This window comes from Stylophora pistillata, chromosome 4 (genome assembly GCF_964205215.1).
Source record: "Stylophora pistillata chromosome 4, jaStyPist1.2, whole genome shotgun sequence".
Classification (NCBI taxonomy): domain Eukaryota; kingdom Metazoa; phylum Cnidaria; class Anthozoa; order Scleractinia; family Pocilloporidae; genus Stylophora; species Stylophora pistillata.
The window spans coordinates 23,962,598-23,989,398 of NC_142522.1; the positions used below are offsets into that span (position 1 = coordinate 23,962,598).

Here is a 26,801-nt window from a genome sequence, read left to right on the forward strand (position 1 = left end):
GAATGATGGTAAAACCATTCTTTCCATTACCGGCGGCAAGTTTAAAGACTACAGCGACTTCTTAGGGGTTTACCATAAAGTTAACCTTTTTATTTGGCCTGGTAGCAGATAAGAAGTTCGTATCAACTTTGTCGATAAAGTAGAAAGTGGAACTATAGAGCGGGGAAACAACGACAAGCTTCGTGAATTGATTCGTAAAATATCCACAGACAGTCCCTATGTTGTTTGCAAGGGTCTTACATCAGAGATGTATCAAAATCTGTTTAGCAAGCAAGGTTACCAGCCAAAAAAAATATTAACACTGACGCACAGGTCCCGCTCAGTGAATAGGTATGTGAACTGCGCGATTTGGTACATCCCTGATATTCGTAAAACGCCCCTCACGCATCCATCCATAGATCTGCAAAAAGTCGTCACAGAATAGATTTTCTAAGTCCAACCAGCAAAAAAGCTCGAGTGAAAAATGTAAGAAGAGAGAGATAGTATTTTCAAACTATTGCTAGACAATACTGGAAAAAGTCAGAAGTCCAACTTAATGATGAAGAGAGCAAGGAACTTTCGCACCTTGTTGAAGCTGTAAAATGTCATGGCGAAGATGAACTAGAGAACATTTGTAAAGAGACCGAAAAATCTGCTTCTGGAGGAGGAAAAGTACCGAGGGAGGTGTGGAAAATGGACCGCTTAAAGGCCCATTTTCAACCGAGATGCCTTGCGCGCCCAGATCACTTTTTATATATGAAAAATACGCTATTTTCCTCGAAGTTGCGGAATCGCTTTGATATCTTCTTCCATCTTACTAATTAGGGCTTTCAAAGTTCCATCTTGAATCATGTGCGAACAACAAACTATCGTAGTATCCATATCAGTAAATAGTTTTTAATTCTTACATGTATGACGGTGAAAAACGTCATTTAAAAAGTTGATGCCGCCGAAGAAGCGGTCTAGAGGAAGGCCGGGTCTGCCCGGCTCGGCAAAGGTTATTCGACTTCGAGAGTCTGTGTATGATTTATGGAGGGCAAGGAAAACAACAATGGGTTTCGGTAACACTACAGACAGTGCTTTTGCAGAAATTTTATTGCAATGTTCCTACGATGGAACTAGAGACTCCGGGGAGATTTTTTCGAGGTGAGAATAATTATTTGACTGATTTTTACTTGAGATCCTGAGATATGTATGTAAGCGATCGCATTTGTACAAGTCATTATTCTATAATTGAAATGCGTAAAGTAAATAAGTTTTGGCCAATATTGGTTATTTTTTTATATTTTATTTAGTGTTAAAGCCGAACAATTTCCTTCAACATCAAGTAAGCTTTGTACAAGTTTTATACACAGACTCGATTTATGATTTTTCAGTCTCAAATATTTAGCTGCAAATTTGTTTACTGTGTTCTTCACCAAATCTTTGTTTTTCTTTTTAATAGTGTTTCTGAATGACTATCAGAGTTCGCCATTTAACAATAGCGCGATTCTAAAACAAAAACAAACGACTGCAAAGGATCTCGAATGAAAATGGACCTTTAAATTTCTTGAAAGACCAAAGGAAAAATGGTAATTTTGTAAAATGATATTTTTCTTTATTGGTTGGAAAATAGATTAAGAATATTTTAAGACAGCCTACCGTAAGTAAAAATTTGTCTGATTGTAATATAGCTTAATATGGAAAAACAAAAATAATTCATCATAACCTGAGATAAAATCATAGGAGACTTAGACTCTTCAATATTTATTTACTATTGAGTGAAAAAGAGTTAAAATAATTTAATGAATTTCAGTCAGAACTTCAGAATCTCCTAAGGTCTACAATATTGTAATATTTAGAAGTGCCTTAGGCTTATGAAATGCTCTAATATATTGTATTGCTGGTGTCCCATGATTTAATGATGAGGCAGCTGGATTTAACTGCATGATCCTTGGTGAAATATAACAAAATCCAATTTCTGATTGGTAGTGAAATCACAGGCTAGCGTATGACCCATGAATACTGTTATGAACTGTGAATTTTGAAGACATCTGATTCTCCATCGGTCCCTTTGCTTCACCACCCTGTTATATTAAGCTGTTTGTGTAGGGGTACCTAATTATCATTTGACCAGGACGTCAGTTAATCAAATTCAAGGAGAATATAGAATGTATAGAAGGGTTAAACTTGATATCCGTAAAACAGTGCTCGATACATATAGTAGAGCGAGTATAACGTGTGATAAGCAGAAAAAAGAAATCATTCAACTACATTTCATCCCTACAGACCTGTTTCGTGGTTGCCCACTCATCAGGGGATTTTAATATGGCGGTAAAAGCGGCTGAAATCGGCAGATTTTGACTGAACATTCCGTAAAAGTTAGGCCGCTTCTTTTTCCTTTTACTATAGGTAAATATACTGTGGTATATTCTAAATGTGTAGGATTATTTTTCGTACGTATTTGTCGCGCATTATATCGTTCTCAAGCACTGTTTTTTAGCATGTTATTTTATAGAGCGAAAAGGCTCGTTGATGCGTTTAGTGTGTGGCGTTACATAGCTTTACTACTGTAAGGACATTTGGTTACAATGAATATATGAAGTTCATATATTTTGAACTGCGGTATTAGGTACGTATGATGCACGATCCTCGCAGTAGAGAGCGCTGTTTATGCAACAGCGAAAATCAGACCTGAAAAAAATCAGGCCTGTACGGGATTCGAACCACTAACCTCTGCGATACTAGTGTTGTGGGGGTTTTACCACTCGCTTGGCGAATTAACAAGAGGTACTGAGACTCTGTAATTTTCTTCTTTATTCTCCTATACTGCTGCTTCTATTACAACTAATTTTCTCTCTCTTTCTCCACTGCTTATTTCTTCTACTTTTAGCAAGGAGTACCCCAGTATTAAATACAAAAATCACAGACATGTTTGGGTTAGCTAACCGTGGGAATTTCCAAAACAGGATATTCAGTGTGCGTAAAACTCAAGGTTAGTTTTACCAACCCAAACATGACCACCTAGCGAACTAGTTATCCTCAACCATAACAAGCGATTAAAATGTCTAGCACGGTAAGTACTGAGCCAAGTTCAAGCACACACTAAACATAAATGATGAAAACTATAGATCTACCAAAATAGCATGTAGGGGCGAAAAGGTGAGACTTAATAAAACAAAGGGTAACCCTAAAAACACTGGAAATATCAATCCTTGAAAATGCTCTACAACACTAGTGCAGCGCTCTACCAATTGAGCTAACAAGCCAACGGGGAGCAGGCCGTTAAGTTGATTCGTAATAAACCCGTGATGATAAATCAGATACAATGAATATATGAAGTTCATATATTTTGAACTGCGGTATTAGATACGTGTGATGCACGATCCTCGCAGTAGAGAGCGCTATTTATGCAATAGTGAAAATCAGACCTCTCTTTGCCCCTTGTGCTGTGTCTCCTTAAGTGGTGTACTGCACGGGGGCTCCTGTATTGCGTCCCGTACTATGTACGTTTTGTTTTTTTCGTGTGCCACCCCTTGACTGGCTAGGGGCTATTATTATTGTTTTGTTTTTTCTGGCGCCACCCCGTGGCTGGCTCGGGGCTGTAATTATCAGTGAGTGTGTCCAATTTTTGGTGTGTGTGTGTGTGTGTGTGTTAATTTTTGTTTGAGGTTGGGTTCGATTCCCCAGCGAAGTTGGTGTCTGGTGACCCTCAGTTTGTGGTGGACCCAGCCAGTAGCCATCGCGCCCCCTCCTCGGGTTGGATCAGACGTGTGGTGGGCAGGCATTGCACCGCCCTCACGGGAGCCTGGCCGTCCGCCTCAAACACAAAAAATGTATCTAATACCGCAGTTCAAAATATATGAACTTCATATATTCATTGTATCTGATTTATCATCACGGTGTTTATTACGAATCAACTTAACGGCCTGCTCGCAGTTGGCTTGTTAGCTCAACTGGTAGAGCGCTGCTCTAGTATCGCAGAGGTCAGTGGTTCGAATCCCGTACAGGCCTGAATTTTTTCAGCTCTGATTTTCGCTATTGCATAAATAGCGCTCTCTACTGCGAGGATCCTGCATCATACGTATGTAAGGACATTTATTACATGTACTCAGTCGTGTTGTAAATCTACTTTCCTAAGTGAAGGAAAATTAACTAATCGCGACTGTTGTGTGGTAAATCTTCTATCTTGATCATTGAATGAATGACAGTTTAATTAGTGCAATGAAAAGAGTCACTTAATCCATGAAAACCTCTACCTTGCGTGAGACGACACGCCGGAAAGCGGGAAAGTAAAAGGCAGTCGACCGTTGAAAGGTGTTGATAGGCATGTCCGTCTCCTACCACTCCCACATCTGAGCTGTATGTTCTTGAGGTTTGGGGCAAAGCCGGATGAGATTGTGTTACAAAAGACAATATTTTCTTCTGTATGCGCGCTATTTTCTTTGTTTTAAAGTATACTTCTCTCCTGCAGTAATAACTCCAGAAATACGTTTCTCAAAACCCTCATCTAGGTTTCCTTTATTCTCGAAGGGTATTTCGAAACTCTGTACGTTTTTACTAAACGTGGGGCGAGAAAAACTCGTACTTAGGAGGCGCGGGGCTTCTCATTTTACAAATTCCGTGTTTACGCTTGGTGGAAAAAGTTCGTGTCTTACAAGATCTCTCTATCTTGAACATGCGTTTGCATTCATAAGGGTCAATTCCCTGTTAAATAACTCGCGCCTAGGAGTATAACTTCTGACTTTGAAATTATTCATCCTACCATCGGTTGTGAGTGTAAGTGTTGCCATTTGTGTCGAGATTCTTAGGAAGATTGCAGTATCGAATCTTTCTTAATAACGTCAGTTGTCTCCTAAGAACGAATTCGTCACGGTAGAATGACGGGAGTCGCGCAGGCCCGTCAAGCTTTTTAACTTTCGAAGGAACGACAACAGACGGTGAATCCTCATTAGAATCCACGTATATTCACGCTATCTCGGTGCCACCAAGGAAGTTCACTCCAATGCGTCAAGATACAAATGACTCAAGTTTGTTTTACGAGCATGATGCAACGCAATCAGAGTGCGCACACTGCCTGGTTGTTACGTAGACGAAGATGCGGAACAATATCACTTAGCGAGGGAAGTTCTTATATTTTGAACTGCGATATTAGATACGTATGATGCACGATCCTCGCAGTAGATAGCGCTATTTATGCAATAGCGAAAATCAGACCTAAAAAAAAAAAAAAAAAAAAATCAGGCCTGTACGGGACTCGAACCACTGACCTCTGCGATACTAGTGCAGCGCTCTAACCGTACAGGCCTGATTTTTTTCAGGTCTAAATTTCGCTATTGCTTAAATAGCGCTATCTACTGCGAGGATCGTGCATCATACGTATCAAATACCGCAGTTCAAAATATATGATTTTCATATATTTATTCTATCTCATTTATCACTTTCACGGGTTCATTACGAATCAACTTAACGGCCTGCTCTCAGTTGGCTAGTTAGCTCAATTGGTTAGAGCGCTGCACTAGTATCGCAGAGGTCAGTGGTTCGAGTCCCGTACAGGCCTGATTTTTTTCAGGTCTAAATTTCGCTATTGCTTAAATAGCGCTATCTACTGCGAGGATCGTGCATCATACGTATCAAATACCGCAGTTCAAAATATATGATTTTCATATATTTATTCTATCTCAGTTCACTCTTTATCACAAACAGTCAAAACATTACCTTCCAACATTTTCATCTCTTCAGTGTGCTGCTTCCAGAGGTCATGTATTACTTGATCTTTCTCTTTTACACTTACACAGTAGAGGAGGTACTGGAAGTCCCTACTTCATACCTGATCTCCAAAGTTTCAGCACACCATATTTCCAATTGACATTGTCAGCTCATTTGTTTCAGAAGCTCCATCATCTGAGAACTGAAAAATAAAATAATTTTCATTTTCATTGAACCAGACAAGTTTATGAGAAAGATGGGGAACTCTCAAGTGCAAATCAATAATCATAAACACCAGGCCAGTGACTGTGTAGGAAACACCCGATACCCCTGGGATCTGTGTGACATGACCAATGTCTAAACTTTTCACAAACTTGTCAACATTGTCATTGGAGAAGTTGAGCTCGGGCAACCTCAAGTCACCTCCAAGACATTTAAGGTGGCTGAACACAGTTTTTGATACTTGTGTTTCTTTCACCATTTTCTCTAAAACTCTAGATCTCTCGGTCGCCAAAACTGGCAGCAAGTAAGTTAACTATACAAACTTTGTTTTTTTGATAGTTAAGGTGACGTATGTGCCATTGCCATGGCGACATGAATAAATATAAAGAGGCCCTTAAAATCGGTTTTGTTCATTTGTACAAAATCTAGTCATTAGATTTTCTTTATAATTTGCATGCTACGAACTTGTAACGATACTCACAAGTTAACGATACTCACAAGTTAACGATATTCACAAGTTAACGATACTCACAAGTTAACACCATTTTGCTAACAATTTAACAGAGAGATCTTTAATTATCCCTCGTTGAAGATTCACTCGATTATCTAGAATTTCCTTTGTTGAATATCAATTTTTTTCAATAATCCAGTTATTTATTTCCTAAAGTACCTTTGTGCCAAATTTTGTGAAATTGTAATGAGTGGTTCTCAAGAAATAGGCGTATTCCCGAGAAGGCAATTTTCTAGTCAATCGCAGTATTTTTACTTACAACGCATGCGCTGCATTTAACTGGGTTTTTTTCGGTAACGACGAAAAAGCTGAGAATTACCGGGTTAAGTTCGCACCGTCAACGTTTCTAATATATCTATTTAATAAAAGATTAAAGTCCTAAATACACTGCGCCAGCCATAGAGAAAAATAGCACAGATAGTGCGGGTGCGAGTTGAGTTCACTTACAACTTTTGACTTATGGCATGCTGGGTAACTAGATGGTCAAAATTATACTTTTCAGGGAGGAGGACAGGTATTTTGGGTATATCTTCCTCTTTTTGTATTGGGTTTAACTTAACAGTAAAGCTAAAGTAAAAAATTGTTCTCTCAGTCCCAGGACTCTAGAAATACCGAAATCACAATGGTACGTTACATTGACATGTTTTTGTAAATTACTAAGGAAATTCTGTGTTCGGGTAAGTCTCTTAGTGGTACTTACTCATTTTCATCATTGTCACCAAGGTCAACAAGCGAACTCTGCTTCTCAGTTGGGTGACCAATCGATTTTCCAACGTTATGCTTTCGGACATCAAGGAGGCAGCTCCTTATTCGAGGCTTGCAAAGAAATACGGTGCATTATTTCGGGTGTAAAAGGAGTAATTTTCGATCATGGCGAAAAGTGAAAAAATCAAACCCCGCCATCAAGAGATTCAAATTTTCTTGTTTGTGTTCTGCTTCAATTTTACCCTTGGTTCATATTTCCTTTCCTTTGTTGTTATGATATTTTCACTTTTAAAGTATGGTTTAAAAATAACCTGCATCATAATGAAAGTCCTCTACTGTGCTATCGGTTTCTGTAAAGAGACTAATGAACAGAGAATCAAAACGTTTTTATCTGAACAACATGCAACAAACAGAAACAAGAATTCAAATGATTAAATGGTAAACGAATTCAAGCTCACTGTCATCCATTTTGCACGCCCAAACCCGATGCAGATCTGTGCATGCTTGTGGATTTACTGCTGGACAAAAAATCTGTTGAAAATCAGGACTTGGCCACCGGGCCTCCGGGCCTTCAGGCTGTCAGGCCACTGGGCCGTGGGCCGTGGGCCGCAGGCCTGCTTTGAGCAAAACCCGAAATAAATGACTGAAAAAAAGCCCTTTAGCCCAATGCTTAAATCTGCTCAAGCTGTGGATTTATTCCTCCCTGGTTACCTCACATCTTTTACAAGACATTTGGACTCCCATTTAAAATCATCACAGAAAGTCAGAATCACTGGAAAGCAGAATGGACATCAGTTATTTAGATTATATAAAAAGGGTAGACCAGATAGTTTTGCTGAATTTGAATGTCTTTGCAGTAAGCACCTTGGTCTCTGCCGGGCGATTTGGATTCCTGGCATGTTGGTACATCTGCAGAAATGATGCTTTATCTATTCACATAATATACAAACATACATACCTTTTTACTCATTACATAACCATTCTGCTTGTACCGTGACCCTGCATGGCAATTGATATGATTTCTCCGAGTAATAAATAAAAAAGTTAAAGAAAAACAAATTAATAAATCAGTATTAATAATAGTAAGTATAATGCTTCTGGTTTTCCATTTTTACAGAAAATTGTGCAATCTTTGAGTTCATGAACTATGCTATATCTTGCCATTTGCTTGCAAGAAGAAGTACAATATGATTTTAGGAGCATTAGAGAAAGTGCATTACTAACCTGTGTCAAAGGTTTTTCCTACCTCTGACCCAATGTTGGCTGCTTGACGGAAACTTGTGTACTGTGTCTCTGTCAAGCCACAGGACAGCACTCCATGAATCAATCTATGAAAAAGAGGGGGAGATAAGTGACCAATTACAACAAAACTCAAGAATACCGAGTGAGTGAATTTCAGAAAATTTCCAGCAGAAAACGAAAAGGTACTTACCTCAAATTTACATAGTACTTTGGAGGAGATCCTCCCATGATAGAGGAGGAGAGCCACCTGGGCAAAACTACAGAATTCAGGGCCACTTATTTACATCTCATTGATACTCCACGTACACATGAAACTGTTACGCACACAACATGACTTTTTCGATTGAAGATCAGTGAATTGAAATCAAGGGGTTTTCCACAATAACAACATGCTGTGGAGAGAGTGTTACACAAAAAGAAAAAAAAGAATACAGAGTTCGAAGAGCTCCCTCGCTGCAGAGATATTTGGGGTCGTTCTCTGCTGAAGGCGCAGTGATCTGCATTCTTTGTGGTGTATGTTCTACATGTGGAGGGGAAATTGGAGAAACAGGATCAGAGAAAGGCAAAGAAATACATGAAGATGGAGTAGAAGACTCTGAAGGAAATGAAAACCGTGTAGTAGATGGTGTAGAAACAAGAGAGGGGTCCGGACTAGCTGTACTTCTAGTTGATGATAAGCTCTGTTGGCTTGATGTCAGTCCTTTCCTCTCCATTTATCTATTTATTAATTTTTATATTGTGATTGTAAATTGTTTTGATAACAGCAGGTCCACATCAGCTATTTTTAGCCGCCTTAATTTTAACATGCTATGCCAAATAAAGTGTATATATGTATGTCTGTATTTTCTCCTCAAAAGCTAACAGAGGAGCCTCCATCAGATCCGCATTCTGTGTACTTGAGGTCGCTTTTGTTAGATTTAACGCGCCTTTTACCATTTTGATGCGGTTTCTGATGCCAAGAGGTCTGCTCTATTGAGTTCGAGTAAGCTCTATGTTGAACGAGAACTGAAGACCTCGATCTGTTGGATGCTTTTTCTTGGGCATAGATGGGTTATTTCCGTCAGCCAGAAAGCACAAATTCCCCAATAAATATCTTTCGAGCAGCGACACCTAAAATTGTTGCCGAACAACCACTAGAGTTGTGAAATTCTAGCTGCTAATCTTACTTGCGAAATTATTCATTCTTTAGAGGAATTGCATGGCGCATGCAGTATATTATGACGCCGCTAGATTCAATGGGAATAATCTGAAGGCTCAGCCAACCGATGCCTATAAGGAACGTGCAGTCACGGTGCCTCACCTTTGTTTTGCATTCACGTCCTTTGTACATTGTTTTCCGTCTTCAGTTATTTCGTGTATATTTGTTATTTTATCAGGTTTGCCAGTCATTTAGGTTACGTCACATTTCATATTTTCGTGTTTGCATTTTTATGCATTGTTTCTATTGTTTGGTATAGCTTTTTCTGCCGTAGTTTTCTTGTCGCCGTTGTCATTATGTTTTAGCAATCATAGTCGCCACATAATCTTGTAATTTTCGTTATTTTGTCCGTCATTTTGCCTGCTTTATTTGTATTTCGTTTCACCTTCCTGTTCTGTATATTTAACTTGTTTATGTATATTGGCTTTTAGCGAATCGCTAGTAAAAGTGCAAATTTCGTATTTGTGGATTTGGACTACAGAATGATTGATGTGTTAGTGCCAAATAAAATCAAAATAAGCTAACTTATGGGAATGAGTGTCAACAAGATTCAACATCTTCTAATTTTTGACCCAAAATAATACTTTTACTGCGTCTTCCATGCACACCGTTTCACTTATGGTCGGACCATTGGTTGCCACATTGGATGATTCCAGTCCTTCATTTGAGCTGAAATCAAGGGGCGGAGCCAACCAAAGGTTCGTGTTTGACCCAGTCTGTAAACAAAAAATAAGGTTCATCATATGCAGATCACATCTATTGAATTTATTTCTGCAAGGAAAACTTTTGAATTAAGTTACACGTTGGTAGACACCAGTGTGAAGTTTTTAGATTAAATGTGCATTAAGAGCGATTGTCGAACTAAATTAAAAAGCTTTTGTTCTTGGGCCATCGTAATTTGATCAAAAATAAGACGCAAACAGCAGTGATAAACATATTGAACTTGCACATTTTGATTCTGTTTCGTCATTGGTCATTGGTCGCTACGGAGTCACGTGAGAAGGCGCACGAGCCTGGGAAGATCAGTTGTGTACGATCCTTTTGGGAAGGTCGGACGGTGTTTGCACGACACTGAGAAAACTAGATGACTGCCGAAAATATGAGTGGAAGGGACCCCCTTTCACCGGTAGAAGAAGAAAATTTACTTTCTGAAGAAAACGAGACAGCGAATTCTTCGCATCGGGGTACAGACAAAGTGCTTGCTGATGTATTGTCGGCCATGACCCAAATGAGTTCTACCATGTCGTCCATGGAAAACACAATGAAACGGTTAGCTGGCGCACCAGAAGACCATGCTACACCCTCAAAAAAGAGGAGAACATCTCCTACAACTAATACCATAAGTGATAGTGGAGATTCAGACCCTGAGAAGTCAGATTCTGAGGAACTTAATTTCCCGCCCAATGGCGACCCGCCAAAACTGGGCAGCTCTGACGCATTGCTCAATGAAATTGCTCAAGACTTTGAGTCGGATGAGCAAACTGACCCAAAAGTCGCTCAGAAATTGGCGGATATTGTCAATAAGCGATGGGGTTCTAAGTTAGAGGAAGCCAAATTGAAAGAAAAATTGGCGAAATACAATCGACCCGATAATTGCGAGAAATTAACTGTGCCAAAGGTCAACCCCGAGATCTGGAATAAGCTGAAGCACGTGACCAGGAGCGCAGATTTACGCCTTGTCAACATGCAGAAAGTACTTGTCAAAGTCGGTAGTGCAATCGCTAAGTCGACTGACACACTGTTGGCTATCCGTGCAGATCCTGAGAAGACTTCAGCGTCGGCTCTCACTGAGAAATTGGGGAAATTAATCACGCATAATGCTGACGCTCTGGCATTGTTAGGCCATGTAAACATTGACCTATCATACCGTCGACGCGACGCCATCAAACCAAACTTAAATAACGAATATTCCTCGTTGTGTGGCTCTCAAGTACCCATCACGAGTTTATTGTTTGGAGATAAGCTGCAATCTCAGCTCAACAATATCAAAGCAACTAACAAAATTGGTCATGCGACTACTGCAAAGCCATATTATCGCATCCATAGCGATGGCTGGAAGGGCAAATCTTCTCACTCAAGTGGAAAGCCTTTTTTAGGGAAGAGGGGCCGGTCTTACCGGCCACACAACCACAATTCCTACAAACCACAGGCAACCGAGAAGAAATCCAGCCAGTGAAATGCTCTGATATCCCAACAAACAAGGTAAATATGTTACAGTTCCTTGAGCACAAGGCGCACTGCTTTAAAGAAGGGGGGCTGGGAGAATATTTTTATCAGTGGCAGGCCTTAACCTCAGACCCTGAGATATTGCAAATGATACTAGGCCAGCCAATCGAGTTTACCAGAACTCCATATCAAAGAGTAGTCCCCAAAGAGAAGAAAATCCTTGATTTAGACAAACAACATGTCATTGATACTGAAATAGCTGAACTCCTTGCTAAGGGTGTTATTACCCCAAGTAGCCATGAAAAAGGGGAATATATCTCTCCTATTTTCACTAGGGCCAAAAAGGATGGTTCTTTCAGAGTAATTTTAAATATCAAGCGTTTAAACATTCATGTACAATACCACCATTTTAAAATGGACTCACTTAATACTGTTTTACAAATGGTAAACCCTGGGTGCTTTATGGCATCCATAGATTTAAAGGATGCATATTATTCTGTGCCTATTGCCACTGCAGACCAAAAATACCTGAAGTTTCAGTGGCGTGGAAAACTGTACAAATATGTTTACTTTCCAAATGGATTGGCATTTTGCCCCAGGAAGTTTACTAAATTATTAAAACCAGTATATTCACATTTGAGACAGCTGGGACACCTTTCAGCAAGTTATATCGATGACTCGTATCTCCAGGGTGATGACTATGATGACTGTGAAAGAAATGTTTGGGATACTGTCAGATTATTTGATTCTCTTGGGTTTACTGTACACCCTGAAAAATCGTCCTTTGTTCCACAACATCGAATCACCTTCATGGGGTTTATCATTGACTCAATCACAATGAAAGTTTATCCAACCTCTGAGAAGACCGAAAAGATAATTCATACCTGTCAAGGGCTGTTAAAGTGTCTGCACCCTACAGTAAGAGAGGTGGCATCAACCCTTGGGTTCCTCATATCAAATTTTCCAGCAGCAAGGCTAGGGCCTTTACATTTTAGGTCACTGGACATGGACAAAACTGAGGCCTTGGGCCTAAACAAGGGCAACTTTGATGCATTTATGCAACTGTCTGAGTTGTCTCGCAGTGATTTGCAGTGGTGGATAAACTCAGCAAGGTCATTATACAACCCTATAAACCCTCCTCAGCCAGAGGCCACTTTATACACAGATGCAAGTAAAGAGGGCTGGGGAGGAGTACTCAATAATGCAAAGATTGGGGGACCTTGGACTCCAGAAGAGGCTTCTAATCACATAAATTATCTTGAAATGCTTGCAGTGCTATTTTCTCTAAAGGCATTTCATAAAGAGTTATCAGGAAAGCATGTACTTGTGCGAATCGATAATATGACTGCTGTGTCAGATTTAGGTAAAATGGGCACAAGCCATTCCAGAAAGCGAAATGATCTAACCCGTACGCTCTGGGAGTGGTGCCTTGACAATAACATGTGGTTAACCACAAGTCATATCCCAGGGAAAGAGAATACACTAGCTGATGCAGAGTCCAGGAAATCTAGGAAAGAAACTGAATGGACTCTAGACAGAAAAATTTTTCACGCAGCCATTAAGAAACTTCATGTTGAGCCTCAGATTGACCTATTTGCATCTAGGCTTAATTACCAGCTAAGACCATTTGTTGCCTACCAACCAGACCCTGAAGCAATGGCTATTAATGCCTTTTCAATTTCTTGGAAACCTTATGTTTTTTATGCCTTTCCTCCTTTTAGTATCATCCCAAAAGTGTTACAGAAAATTCAAGCAGAGGAGACCACAGGACTGTTAGTTGTGCCGTGCTGGCCAACTCAGCCATGGTGGCCATTGGTTATGAGACTGTTGGTTCAGGAACCCCTTGTGCTTCCCAAGAAGAAACACACCTTATTTCTACCTCAACAGCCAGACTTGGTGCATCCACTATATCAGAAGCTCACACTTCTGATATGCCACTTGTCAGGAAATCACTTGAAGGCAGAGGGCTTTCGGAATCAGCTACCTCACTCATCCTACAGTCTTGGAGAAAGGGCACCAAACAACAATATAAACCATTCATCACTAAATGGGAACAATACTGTTGTCAAAGGAAGATTAATCCCTTTTCAGCAACTATAGAACATGGGATTAATTTCTTAGCAGAACTTTACCACACAGGGATTGGATACAGTGCCCTCAACACTGCACGGTGTGCTTTGTCTACTGTTTGTTTTACATCAGAGCATTACACTTTTGGACAGCATCCCCTAGTCTGTCGTTTCCTCAAAGGAATTTTTGAGTGCAGACCCTCTCTCCCAAGGTACCAAGAAACTTGGGATGTCACGGTGGTATTAGACTATCTAGCTAAACTTGGGCCACCTGTGAAACTTAGTTTTAAGAACTTGACTTTGAAAGTGGTTATGTTGATGGCGTTGCTTTCGGGACAGCGTCACCAGACTCTGCACACATTATCAATTGATTATATGCAAATAAGTTCTGAAAAGGCTGTGTTTTCCATTAACTCATTGTTAAAAACTTCCAGACCAGGTAAACATCTAGCTTGTATTGAGTTTCAGGCCTATGTACCAGATGTAAGTCTTTGTATTGTAAAGCATCTTCAGCAATATCTGAAGCACACAGATACTCTTCGAGGTAATGTAAAGGAGCTTCTTATTAGTTACTCTAAGCCTCATAAAGCTGTTTCCCCTGATACAATAAGCAGATGGATTAAGGCTACACTGGTTGATGCTGGAATTGACACTTCGAAGTACAGTGCACACAGCACTCGATTAGCATCTACATCTGCAGCAAAAGCAAACAGCATATCTATCGCCACAATTATGAAAAGTGCCGGGTGGTCCCAGGAGTCCACATTTACTAAGTTTTACAACAAACCAGTGGAACCTCAAGAGAATTTCGGAACTGAGCTCCTTAAAGCTGTATGTAGGGACACCTAAGATTGTGTCCTATATTTGTATGTTTTGATGGCTAAGAGAGAATGTTATTAAAGCAGGTTCATATTGATATAAGTCATTGTTATGTTTGAGTTCGCACTCACACTGCTTTAAAATCTCACGTGACTCCGTAGCGACCAATGACCAATGACGAAACAGAATACCTAAATTAAACGAGGCTTACCTGTAAGGTGAAGTTTGATTGGGATTCTGTGAGTCATTGGTCGGGAGCGAAGGAGTCATGTGCCCACCCATGTGTTATTAACCCGCCCATGACTGGGTGTAAGTGCTCACATCTGTTAAAGACTGATCTTCCCAGGCTCGTGCGCCTTCTCACATGACTCCTTCGCTCCCGACCAATGACTCACAGAATCCCAATCAAACTTCACCTTACAGGTAAGCCTCGTTTAATTTAGGTATTATGACTCGTCGCGTTTTGTATGTACTCCAGTGTTACTGTCTATTGTTTAGTTTTTTGCTTAATCTTGGTTCCAGTCCCCTCACCTTAGTTATATATATCTATATATACATACATAGCTGTTTTAAATGTCAACGGTTACTTTTGAAAATGTATGTGGAGTACATACCAAACGTCAAGTCATAATGAAAATGTGCAAGTTCAATATGTTTATCACTGCTGTTTGTGTCTTATTTTTTATTAAATTAAAAAGATGCTCCTAAAAAAAGAAAAACAAAAGAGTGTGTTAAGAGTGTGTCTCTGTAAGAGCAGTCCGGTCAATTTTGCTTGAGACACAGATTTCCCTCATTTCTTGTGGGTTGTAAGACATTCATGTGCCTATACTAAAACCACAATCCGTTTGATCGGATCTCTTTATTTTTCAAAGTTTCATGGAAATGAAATTTTACTCGAGCGAAGGCCTGTCGTGACACTTTTCAAGACTTTAATTTGAGACAACTTTGGAGGACAATTAAAAAAAAACCACGAACCTCAGCAAAAAACAAATACCACAGCCATGTATATTAATTTTATCGTATCTATCGAGGCGACTTTCGTGAACATCACATTTCAATCGAGGAAACAGGAAGACTTGAATGACACCTTATCGGTTCGCTTAAGTCACAAGCGAAAACCGATCAAATTCAAGGTAAATTTTTGAAAAAGTGAGGCGTTCTTAACTGATCCAACTAACATAGTTAGGAAGTAGATGCCATAGAAAAGGTAACTACAGAAAAAAACTTTGCGGCCCGACCTTTACGAAAACTTTATAACTCCACGAACTTACCTAATTTTCGGCAATCTCCAAGTTTGGACGCCATTTTGAGGGACTTATCAACATGAAGCGTTGCAGACACAAATCGAGAAGGTAGATCTAAAACCGTCAGAAATACATGCGAAAGCAATTCAAATAAACTTTACTTTCTATTCAAGCAGCAAAATGTGAAATTATTCGTAATACTTACCATTCCTACATTCCCATGCGACCATTTCTTCCAACAATTCAAACACAACTAGTGTTCAAATTCCCCTCGTCAGTCCACCATAAGAAATAACCTGTGTCACCCAAGCTTGGACTCAAATGTGAAGTACGAATCAAATAACACAACTGCTTCTTCTTCGAGGCAATTTCATGCTAGTATTTTGATTTTCTGATCGACAAGAACGGTGTAAGGGATCGCCATGTTTACCTCATACACGGACCGCTGGCCAGCCGCTGAGTGAAAACAGAACGGTGTGGGGTGGGGTGGGTGGGGGCTTATCGTCATAGGATATTAGAGTACATGCTTAAGAAACTTTGGGACTCCCAGTCTAAACCGTGAAGGTATGCTTTGTGGTACAGACTACTTTTATTTTGTTCTCATAACTTTTTCCTTTAAATCAGAACTGGTATTAATTAATAGAGTTATTGATGTATTTTTAACCGGGGTACCCATATTACTTTTTGCTTGTCTTCTGTGCTATAAAATAAGGTGTCTATTTTACGAGAACCTTTTATTTATGCCCCACTGCACGGAATGAACACTGTACTTAGAATATTTTTTCTAACATTTCTGCTGTTCCCAAGAATGCATGCAAAATCATTGCTTTATATACAAAGCTGACTCTAAAATATGATTTTCCGCAACTGTAACCAATGTCATTTACGTATGGCGTTAATAAAACTAGCAGTGTACAATTTTTAGTGTTTCCCACTTATAAGCTCGACATAAAATTGTTAAGTAAATCATGTTAGTCTCAGCTCATACCCGTAATCGATCTGACCTTTTATCAATAAACCCTACTCTTTTTGAAATGTTCAGCAAGCAACCGCGAGCGATAATCCTACTCTTGTACGTTGGATCAGCCATGATCTAATCGGCCCAAAATAACGAATATAAATATAGAGGCAAGACCGATACAACGTCTTAAGGCACCAGAAGAACTTCAGCCCTCTTCAGGCACCTGAAGAAGGCTGGTTTGGCCAGCTCCGTCTTAAAACTTATCTACGTTGTATCGGTCTTGCCTCTATATTCCTATTCCGTTTTCATTTTCAAATTTATTGTCCATTTTTTTTTCATACGTCAACGACAAAGAGTTTTATAAGTAAACCGAATGTTTGGTGTACCACGCTTGTATATACAAAAACATGGAAAAGGCCGGCTAAATAAGCTCCTCCCCTCGGCCTGCTCCTGATTTTTGGTTGCTTTCGCCCCACGCCTCTGCACGACTCCCTGTTGGCTAAAAAGAAATTTGAAAGACTACTATGCATGACGCCTTTTCTTTTTCATTTCAGTTACCCCCTACAATTCTTTATAAGTATGTTTCGTGTTGAGATTTGGAGCAAACTTTCTCCGCTAAACTCTGACCTGGGGTCCACGAGGGATCACGAAGTTTACAGTGAGGTGTGGCCTGAAGGAAAGACTGCACGAATCCTCTTACAAAGAACGCTTAATTAAGTTGAATATGTTGCCTCTTTGTTATGACCGAGAGATCAAAGACTTAATATTTTTTTATAACTGTCTGTACGGAATATCGCCTATTGACGTTAACAACTTTGTTAATTTTGTTCCCCACAACCGCACAAGAAACTGTTTTAATCCGGAATTACTGCTGAAAACTCAGTCCTGTAAAACATCTTTATTTAAGGCCTCATATTTTAATAGAATTACAAAACTGTGGAATATTATGTGTAAAGTAGCTCCTCCGTCTTCCTTAGGTACTCTTTCATCCTTTAAGAACTTTGTCACTAATCACTATTTTAATTTATTAGCAAATGTTTTCGATATTGACCAACCGTGTACCTGGTCAGTGTTTATAGACTGTTCCTGCCATAGAACTCATTCGCACTGACTTAAAACTTTGTAATATTTATTTATTTTTTATTCTGTAGGGAGTTTCCTTGCATGGGTACTCACGTCCCGTTCGTTACTCCCTTTTGGCAATTTTTTTGTAAAAATAAAAAAAAAAATGAATGTCATCAAAACAACCACTGGGCAAATACATGGGACGCAAGTATTCTCTGTTAAAAACAATACAGGTGTGGTTGGACAAAAACGGTGTTTAAGGAGGCTCGTAAAGGTTTTCCGCTGCCGTGGTGTTTGTGAAATGATGACAGGTTACAAGAAAAGAGCTTAATCGTGTGGGAAAACAATAAACATCTTTGCAACTATATTGTTGGGCAAGACGTAAGGTCCACAAACAGACACTCAAATTTTCAGTTATTGTAAATTATCTGAAAAACTAAGTTAGTTACCTACCATTTTAGTTTCTTTGTAGGAAAGCTCTCGAATTTCTTTAACTTCACAGAAAGTATGAGACAAATTTATCTAGCAGATTTTAAGACTTCTTCCTGTACTTATAAATGTTGCCAACGCGATACGAGTTCGGTAGGTCTAAAGGAACTCGCTCTAACTTTGTATACTCGACACGATTTCACTGATTTCCGCGCCAAGGGAGCAATTCATGAGTGGTCTGTGGTTACGCTTGCTAGGCAAAGAATGGGTTCGTGACTTTCTCACTCAATTGAAGAGACTCGCGTCACTCCTATGAAATAGTTAAACAGAATACAGTCTGCGAGCAGTTTCTTATTTTTCTTAAATATAGTGAGGTCACGCGTATCCTGTGAGCATGGAGAAGCCGCGAGATTGGTGACTCGTGTGTCGCGTCTTTGCCGCTCCACGCTCTCGGAGTTGAGCAAAGACAAGAAACTTTACAACTGATGCGATACCAGAGGTTAAATGGTTATCTCAATTATCTGAACACATTTATTTACAGTACATGGTAAAGATCTGTTTATAAATATATGAACTGATGCCGATCCTTTTGGAACGAAATGTATTTAAAGACAAAAAGAATACCCGGAGCAAAACAAAAGTTGTCTAGATCTGCAACACAAAGTATGCTTTTACACAAAGACTGAGAATCGTAATGTATATTATGATGCTTTAATGAATATATTCGAATGTTCCCAAAAATCTTCTGGTAATCTGCCCGCACCCACCCCACACCCTCCCCATCACCACTGAGCCGTACTGTTTTCACTTAGCGGTTCGTTTATTGGGTAAAAATTGCAATCGTTTCGTGGTCGCCGTTCTTGTCGATCAGAAAATAAAAAAACCAGGCTGATATTGCCTCGAAGATGAAGCAGTTGTGTTATGCGATTCGTACTTCACATTTGAGTCGAAGCTTGGGTGACACAGGTTATTTCTTATGGTGGAATCGACGAGGGGAATTCGAACATTAGTTGTAGTGTTTGAATTGTTGGAAGAAATGGTCGCTTGGAAATGTAGGAATGGTAAGTTTAACAAACAATTGCAAATTTTACCCCTTGAATTGAAAGAAAAGTTCATTTGAGTTGCTTCCGTATGTATTTCAGACGGTTTTAGATCTACCTGCTCGGTTTATACCTGTTACGCTTCATGTTGACAAGTCCTTCAAAATGGCGGCCAAACTCGGAGATTGCCAAAAATCAGGTAAGTTCGTGGAGTTATAAAGTTTTCCCAAAGGTCCTGCCGCAAAGTTTTTTTCTGTAGTTACCTTTTCTATGGCGAGTTCTTCCAAGCTATGTTAGTTGGATCAGTTAAGAACGCCTCACTTTTTCAAAAATTTACCTTAAATTTTATTGGTTTTCGCGTGTGTGACTTAAGCGAACCGATAAGGTGTCATTCAAGTCTTCCTGTTTCTTTGATTGAAATGTGATGTTCACGAAAGTCGCCTCGATGGATAAGATAGAGTGAATATGCACGGCTGGGGTATTTGTTTTTGCTGAGGTCCGCAGTTTTTTTTACATTGTCCTCCAAAGTTGTCTCAAATTAAAGTCTTGAAAAGTGTCACAACAGGCCTTCGCTCGAGTGAAATTTCATTTCCGTAAAACTTTGAAAAATAAAGAGATCCGATCAAACGGATTGTGGTTTTATTATAGGCACATGAATGTCTTACAACACATAAGAAATGAGGGAAATCTGTGTCGCAAGCAAAATCGACCGGACCGCTTTTACAGAGACACTCTCTTAAAGAAATAAGCACCGGGTGAGATCGGGTCCAATTTTGGTCAAGACCTTATTTGGGAGGCTGTAGCCACAAAAACTCGATGGTAATGTCGAGTATGCGGCAAATGCTACGGGCACGAGTTTTGTCTTCACCGGATTCATGAGCAGCATCAATGAGCGACACGCTTCAGCCTGCTGCTACATGCGTAACCTCGTTCCCAGGGTCTCTCATCTTTCTGCCCCTTGGAGCGAGCTCGCACCAGGGGATGGGAAGACGAGAGACCCTGGGAACGAGGTTGCTACATGCGACAGACTATTCTCGATGTCTTTTGCTGATTTTGACAGATAAAATTTCCAGAAACGTTAAAAAAAATATAGTTTGCTTTCGCTTGCGTTCGGCTTTAAAGGCTCAATGTTGCTCCTCTGGCGTCGCTTAAATTCAAACGAGTTGACTGCCAGTTTAACGTTTACGCGGAAAGGTAATTAAGCAACCATGAAACTCTGAGTTTACCCTGATATTTATTTTGATACTTAACCTGAATATTAGACAATAGTGACTGGGAAGAACTTATACCGGTAAATATTGTAGCATGAAATACCCTAATACCCTAATACCCTAATATCATGAGTTGGACAGAGATTCGTGAGGAGAGAGAGTGAGTGCCAACAATTAATGGGCGACACGCTTGAGATACTCTGTCGCAAACTGCGGCAGATGCTTCTCGATATCTCTGCTACTATTATCGGTAAATGTTGTAGCATCCAATACGTGGAAAAGTACTTGTCCTAACACTCCGCTTTATTATCAGTAAATGTTGTGGCATCCAATACGCGGTAAGATGAGTTTAATTTTTTTAAGTGTTAAAATACTTAACCTGATTAGTAAACATAGGAGAGTGCGTTGAGGTCTATTGGGACCCACAAAACCGTAGGAAAAAATCGATCAAAACCCAAATCGCATGCAAAACCGTCAAAACTGATAAACTTTTGCAGGAGTAGCATTAACGAGCAACACGCTTGAGATAATCTGCGGCAAACGCTTCTCGATGTCTCTGATTCGGACATTGTCAGATGAATGACTTGTTCTAAGAGTCAGCCTTATTATTGGTAAATTTTGTAGCATCCAATAACCTAAATTTGACTATTCGAGCAACGTACATTCACAATAAGGAAGCTGTAAAAGAGCTGTACTCAAATTAATAATGGATATTAAACAAAAATGCAAGTAAACATCATTGCTCTGACACTAAACCTGATATCAGTAACTGTACGTTGTAACATCCAATACCCTAATTTTGATATTCGAGCAACTCACTGTTCGGAATGAGAAGGCTTTAGATAGCTACTCTCAAATGAATGACGAATTTTTAATAAGGAAACACTAATGAGATAGTCACTTAAATATACGCATGGGAAAGAGTTTAACCCCATACATTAATTATGCATTCCACTTCTTTGTCTTTCACGACAAAACTTTAGAAATAAAGTCTACTAGCCTAAAGGCATAAATAATGTATGGGGTTATATCTTGCCTTCGCATGTCCTAACCACTGCCTACGCATGTGTTAACTACACCATTGAACTACTCAGGGAAAATGGCTAAATTAAACATTTTCATTTGGCACTCTTCTTCTACATCATGCCTGACTAAAGTATCAGTTGTTGGAATACAAACATATTGAGGTGGATGCCATACTTCAAAACCTCTGTTGTGCGTGATATTGAATCCGTTCTTACTCGCTAGCATGCCAACGTAAACATCGTCTAATCTAAAGTACGGAAAGGAAGAGAACGTGTCGACAAATGCAGTTACAACGTCGTGAGATAAAATATATCCAAACCCTGGGCAAAAATCGGGATAAGTTGTTCCGTTATATTCTTCGTAAGACACCTTCCATTTTCCTACTCGAGCGACGTAATCGTTCCTATAATTTTTGCCAGCGTAAAGCTTTTTCTTCGGCGTGGTGGGTGCGCTTAAGAAGGAGAGAACCCTTGGAATATGCACGAAAACGTCGTCATCCAATTTCAAAAGAAACGAGAAATTGCAATACGTTATTGCCCATTCGAAGCCCATTTTTATCTTGTGGGTTTGATTGTAATAGTAGTCATAATAGCTAGCTCGCACAAGGTCTTTAAGAGCTTCGTCTTCCTCCAACAGCAAGTTCGACACTCCTTCATCCCGTGTTTGAGCGACCAGAAAAACTGACGTCCATCTTGGTTTTGCGGATCTTTCGAATGCCCATGTCTTACGAATGTTGTTCCTTCTTTCGAAATTACCTGGAGCGGATGAGATAATCATCAGAAGATCGTAATGTTGCATACAAGATCTCCTGGTTATGAGAAATGTTTTGTGCTTCATTTGCGGGATAGAAGTCGTTGTGAAGCTTGATGAAGATTCCGTGGTTGAGTTTAGTTGATTTATTTTCGGTTCTTGCAGTTGTGTCCACTGCATATATTCTGCGACATCCACTTCTTCGTTAGCGATGTCAGAAAAGGAGGAACGAGTACTCCATTTAAGTCTTAGCTGAAAAGATACATAAACGGCCACTAAAAAGGCTAAAGCCTTCAAAATATTTTTTCCCCGTTTTAGGATCATTTTTTTCCAGACGCCATATCAGCGTGGAAGACACAAAGGCGGGAGCTTTGGAGCACACCAAGCAGATGCACCAGGTGACGCTTAACCAGGATGCATTGCGGGATTATTGGCCGTTTTCGGTCCTTTCTGTATTTCAGAAAATGACGGCTTACCGTGAGTGAAATATTATTTGAGTAAATCATTGCAATCTTGATCGAGAACTAACTTTTTATACCTGTTAAGAAGACGTTAAAGAACTTTATAACATAGCTTGTAAATTAAAAATGAAAATGAAAAAATGAAAATGAAAAGGAAAATGAAAACCATGCGTATGATGCACGATCCTCGCAGTAGATAGCGCTATTTATGCAATAGCGAAAATCATACCTGAAAAAAATCAGGCCTGTACGGGACTCGAACCACTGACCTCTGCGATACTAGTGCAGCGCTCTACCACCTGGGAGCAGGCCGTTAAGTTGATTCGTAATAAACCCGTGATTTTCGTGGTCTGATTTTCGCTATTGCATAAATAGCGCTATCTACTGCGAGGATCGTGCATCATACGTATCTAATACCGCAGTTTAAGATATAAGAACTTCTTATATTCATTGTATCTCATTTATCACTTTCACGGGTTTATTACGAATCAACTTAACGGCCTGCTCTAGTTGGCTTGTAAGCTCAATTGGTAGAGCGCTACACTAGTATCGCAGAGGTCAGTGGTTCGAATCCCGTACAGGCCTGATTTTTTTCAGGTCTGATTTTCGCTATTGCTTAAATAGCGCTATCTACTGCGAGGATCGTGCATCATACATATCTGATACCGCAGTTCAAAATACATGAACTTCATATATTTCATTGTATCTGGTTTCATCTCGTTTCGGAACGCTAACTTCATTTCCATGCATGAATTCACCTGTCAGTTTTTGACCAATCTGAGACAAAATCTTATTTATTCCTGCTATTCCAGATCATTAAAGCATGGCGAAATAATTTTCCGAAGCAAAATAAACAACGCATTGAAGCGAACGAGAGGAAATTTCTGCCCTTTATACGTAAACTAAAGCGTTGAAAATGTTATAAAACAATTGGTTCATACGTCAGCTGTGCGTTCATCGAGATATGAAGCACTTGAGAAGTTTTGAGAGCACGAAAGGAGCTAGAGTTGCTCTTGGCTACGCCTTCAGCAACTCTTACGCATCTTTCGTGCTCTCCAAACTTCTCGCGTGCTTCATATCTCGATGAACGCACGCTGACGTATGAACCAATTGTTAATTTGCGCGCGCGACTCACGTGCGCGTGCTTTGCGATTTCGTAGTTTAATAATACCGTAAGCAAATCACGCGGACCTTTTTAGTTTTGACTTGTGCAATTTTTATAGAGAAGAGTTGAAAGTTTTTTAGTTTATCGATTGGCGGTTTGTTTAGCGGTCGTTGTTGTATACCGTGAGTCTACAGTTTACCGCGTTGGAATTAAAGTGTCTGTTTGAATTTTCCGTTTCGCTTCGGAACATTTTTGGCGACCACGGTCGGAGCAAGGTATGAGCTGTAATTGTGTATGAGGTTTCGTTTGGGAGTTGAGTTTCGGAGTTGAGTGCTATGGCTTCCGCTGAATCCGAGAATTTCGAAGTTGTTGAAGTTACCGAGAAAAATGACAAAACTGGACCGAGTGGAGTCGTCAAACAGAAGCAAAAGGACGTTCTGTTGACAGAAAAGAAAACGTAACGCAAAGACGAAATTGACAAAACTCAGACATGAGTAGGAAAACTAAGCTTAAGAGATTCAGAAATAACGGACATAGAAAGTGTGATTGAACAGCTGTGGGCAGCTCTAGAGGACGTACAAGAGATTTAGAGGAACTGACTGCGTTCTATGTGGAATTCGAAGAAGAAGCTGGAAAAAAAAGAAGCATTTGAAGAGTCCGAAACGTACAAAGAACGATTGAAGCGGGTCAAAATGCGATTAAAGTCCGCGCGTCCAAAACCGAAAATATGAACTGGCCATTAAGCGAGAACACGGCGGATCGCTACGAGCAATCGGCCCGAGAAGATCAGCTTAACGAAAGTCACGGCAGCCACGACGACTGGGACTGATATATTCGAAGCCGTTAACAGTTCCGACGTTTAATGGTGACAAGAGAAAGTTTGAAGATTTTCGGGCCCTCTTTACAAGTCTCGTATAGACGAGTCAACGGAGCCAGCTCATTTGAAAGTAGCAAGATTACGCTTTGGAAGCCATCCGTTGTCTTGTAGTCACCGCCCCCGAATACGAGGAGGCAAAAGAAATCTTAATTAAGCCTTGGTCAAACGGCGCATAATAGAGAAAAGAGTCCTGTTGTGATGTCGACAATAGCTTAAAGAGATTCTGGGAAATTGAGAAGTCTGGCACAGACCGCGATGACGGACTCGTACTCACCGAAGAAGAAAGACTAGCTTTAATAAGCAAAGTGAAAGATTCCCTAAAGTACAAAAATGGAAGGTATCGTGTAGCCGTTCCTTGGAAAGAAAACAAACCCGATCTCTCTGACCCTAAACCTATGGCACTGTCTCGCCTACGAAGCACCGAAAGAAATTTGAAGAAGAACAGCCGCGTCGCCGAAGAATATCAAGTAACCGTCCAAGCCTATGTTGATAAAGGATATTTACGAAAGGTTCCCTCAAACGAACAGCTGCCAGCTAACGTATGGTATTTACCGCATTTTCCGGTCGTGAGAATGGATAAATCGACAACAAAAGTAAGAATCGTATTTGAATGTGCCGCTAAATCTAATGGTTCTTCTTTAAATGACATCCTAACCGAGAGCCAGATGTGTTCGAGTTTAACCGTGTAGTTTTTGGGAAGAATTCAGTCCCTATGGAGTCGCAGTTCGTCGCCCAGGAAAACGCTGGAAGAAACCAAGACCGTTATTCCCTTGCCGCTGATACCGTCCTCAAGTCAACCTATATTGACGAATCTATTGACAGGGTTGAAAACCATGATAAAGGAGTGGAGATCGATATACCGTTAGTTGAAGACATTACGGTGAGTCGCCAGCATGCAAGCTAGGAAATGAGTCTCTAATTCACCGAAAGTTATTAAAGCGATTCAATCGGAAGAACGCGCCGCATAGATTATGATTAACAGCGGTCAAGACCCGATAACGAAGACACTGGGAATTTCGTGGAAAAGTACTGAAGACGTGTTCACTGCTACCGCTTCTCCAGTTTCTCCAGAATTTCAGACAACAAAGCGAAACGTCCTGCGTAAAGTAGCAGCGATTTTTGACCCGCTGAGATTAGTTTGCCCGTACGTTATTGTGGCAAAGATTCTACTTCAGGAACTGTGGATGCGAGGTTACCACTGGGACGACAAAGTTCAGGATGAAATAGCCAAAAAAATCGGGGCTTGGTTCGAGCAATTGAAAAGTCTGCACGAGGTGATGATTCCTCGGTGTCTGCGAAGTCCAGAGCCTGTGAAGTCGAAGCACATTGTGACTTGCGTCGATGCCTCTCAACAAGCTTTTCGTGCAGCAGTCTATATCCGCTGCGGATACGATACCGATACTGTAACCAGTCTCCAGATAGCAGCAAAGAGCAAAGTGGCGCCACAGAACCCGATGACAGAACCCAGGCTGAAACTAATGGGTGTGATTTTGGGCCTGCGCTTAACACAGTCGTTGCTGATGGCCTTAGAAGAACCATTCCAGAGCGTGACGTTTTACTCTGACAGTACAGATGTTCTATGGTGGATCCGAGGATGCGGCAAGGACTTCCGACCGTTCGTAGCCAACCGAATTGGGGAATTGCAGATGTTCACTGAGCTGTCGCAGTGGCAGCATGTCTCTACCAAAGAGAATCCAGCCGATTTATGTACAAGAGGGGTCACGCCTTAAGAATTAGCCAAATGTTCCTTGTGGTGGAATGGTCCAGACTGGCTGACAGATGATTTCATTAAGTGGTCAAAGATAAAAGTCCCGGACGAACCTAGTGAAATGTCAGAGACGAGAAATTCGAGGAGGAAAGGAGACATGAATGCCTATGCAACCCTTATGACATGTAATCTTCAGAAAGGAACCGCACCGAAACAGAGCAACACGCTAAAAGAGTGGAGACTAGATCAGAAACGGTTTTCCAGCTGGACTCGTTTCGTTCGAGTACACGCGAGAGTGAGAAGAGTACTGCAAAACATGTGCAAC

The 26,801-nt window shown here is 40.3% G+C and overlaps 4 protein-coding genes and 1 long non-coding RNA gene across 8 annotated transcripts; 3 read left to right on the plus strand and 2 right to left on the minus strand.

Annotated features, from left to right (window-relative positions):
* Nucleotides 1-5,646: 5,646 nt before the first annotated feature.
* On the minus strand, nt 5,647-16,280 carry LOC111327679 (uncharacterized). 4 transcript variants are annotated; one of them, XR_015999931.1, is made up of 6 exons: nt 16,049-16,280; nt 15,871-15,957; nt 8,064-10,261; nt 7,417-7,466; nt 7,101-7,216; nt 5,647-5,869 (listed from the first exon to the last, which is right to left on the minus strand). It is a non-coding gene; the product is annotated as an uncharacterized LOC111327679 (long non-coding RNA). The 4 variants fall into 4 exon arrangements; XR_015999928.1 differs by lacking the exon at nt 7,417-7,466; XR_015999929.1 differs by having other exon boundaries at nt 7,101-7,466.
* On the plus strand, nt 10,645-14,943 carry LOC148732960 (uncharacterized). The gene is made up of 3 exons (XM_088757939.1): nt 10,645-11,475; nt 11,592-11,747; nt 13,433-14,943. The coding sequence occupies exons 1-3, from the start codon at nt 10,645-10,647 to the stop codon at nt 14,627-14,629; spliced, it is 2,184 nt and encodes a 727-aa protein (XP_088614065.1). The 3' UTR covers nt 14,630-14,943.
* Nucleotides 16,281-20,555: 4,275 nt separating the features above from the next.
* LOC148732961 (beta-1,3-galactosyltransferase 5-like) lies at nt 20,556-23,729 on the minus strand. Its single transcript, XM_088756767.1, has one exon. It carries the CDS (start codon nt 22,647-22,649, stop codon nt 21,636-21,638), a length of 1,014 nt encoding a protein of 337 aa, XP_088612893.1. The 5' UTR covers nt 22,650-23,729; the 3' UTR covers nt 20,556-21,635.
* A 497-nt stretch (nt 23,730-24,226) lies between these two features.
* On the plus strand, nt 24,227-25,457 carry LOC148732962 (uncharacterized). Its single transcript, XM_088757940.1, has 2 exons — nt 24,227-24,348; nt 24,980-25,457. Exons 1-2 carry the CDS (start codon nt 24,227-24,229, stop codon nt 25,455-25,457), a joined length of 600 nt encoding a protein of 199 aa, XP_088614066.1.
* Nucleotides 25,458-25,739: 282 nt separating this feature from the next.
* LOC148732963 (uncharacterized) lies at nt 25,740-26,498 on the plus strand. The gene has a single exon (XM_088757941.1). The coding sequence runs from the start codon at nt 25,740-25,742 to the stop codon at nt 26,496-26,498; it is 759 nt and encodes a 252-aa protein (XP_088614067.1).
* Nucleotides 26,499-26,801: the final 303 nt, after the last annotated feature.

Coding starts and splice junctions, on each gene's coding strand:
- LOC148732960 (XM_088757939.1), top strand. CDS start 10,645: ATGAGTGGAAGGGACCCCCTTTCACCGGTAGAAGAAGAAAATTTACTT. Junction 11,476..11,591: donor CCTCGTTGTGTGGCTCTCAA/GTACCCATCACG, acceptor TCGCATCCATAG/CGATGGCTGGAAGGGCAAAT. Junction 11,748..13,432: donor CTGATATCCCAACAAACAAG/GTAAATATGTTA, acceptor TCCTCCTTTTAG/TATCATCCCAAAAGTGTTAC.
- LOC148732961 (XM_088756767.1), bottom strand. CDS start 22,649: ATGATCCTAAAACGGGGAAAAAATATTTTGAAGGCTTTAGCCTTTTTA.
- LOC148732962 (XM_088757940.1), top strand. CDS start 24,227: ATGGCTTCCGCTGAATCCGAGAATTTCGAAGTTGTTGAAGTTACCGAG. Junction 24,349..24,979: donor CTGTTGACAGAAAAGAAAAC/GTAACGCAAAGA, acceptor TGTCGACAATAG/CTTAAAGAGATTCTGGGAAA.
- LOC148732963 (XM_088757941.1), top strand. CDS start 25,740: ATGATTAACAGCGGTCAAGACCCGATAACGAAGACACTGGGAATTTCG.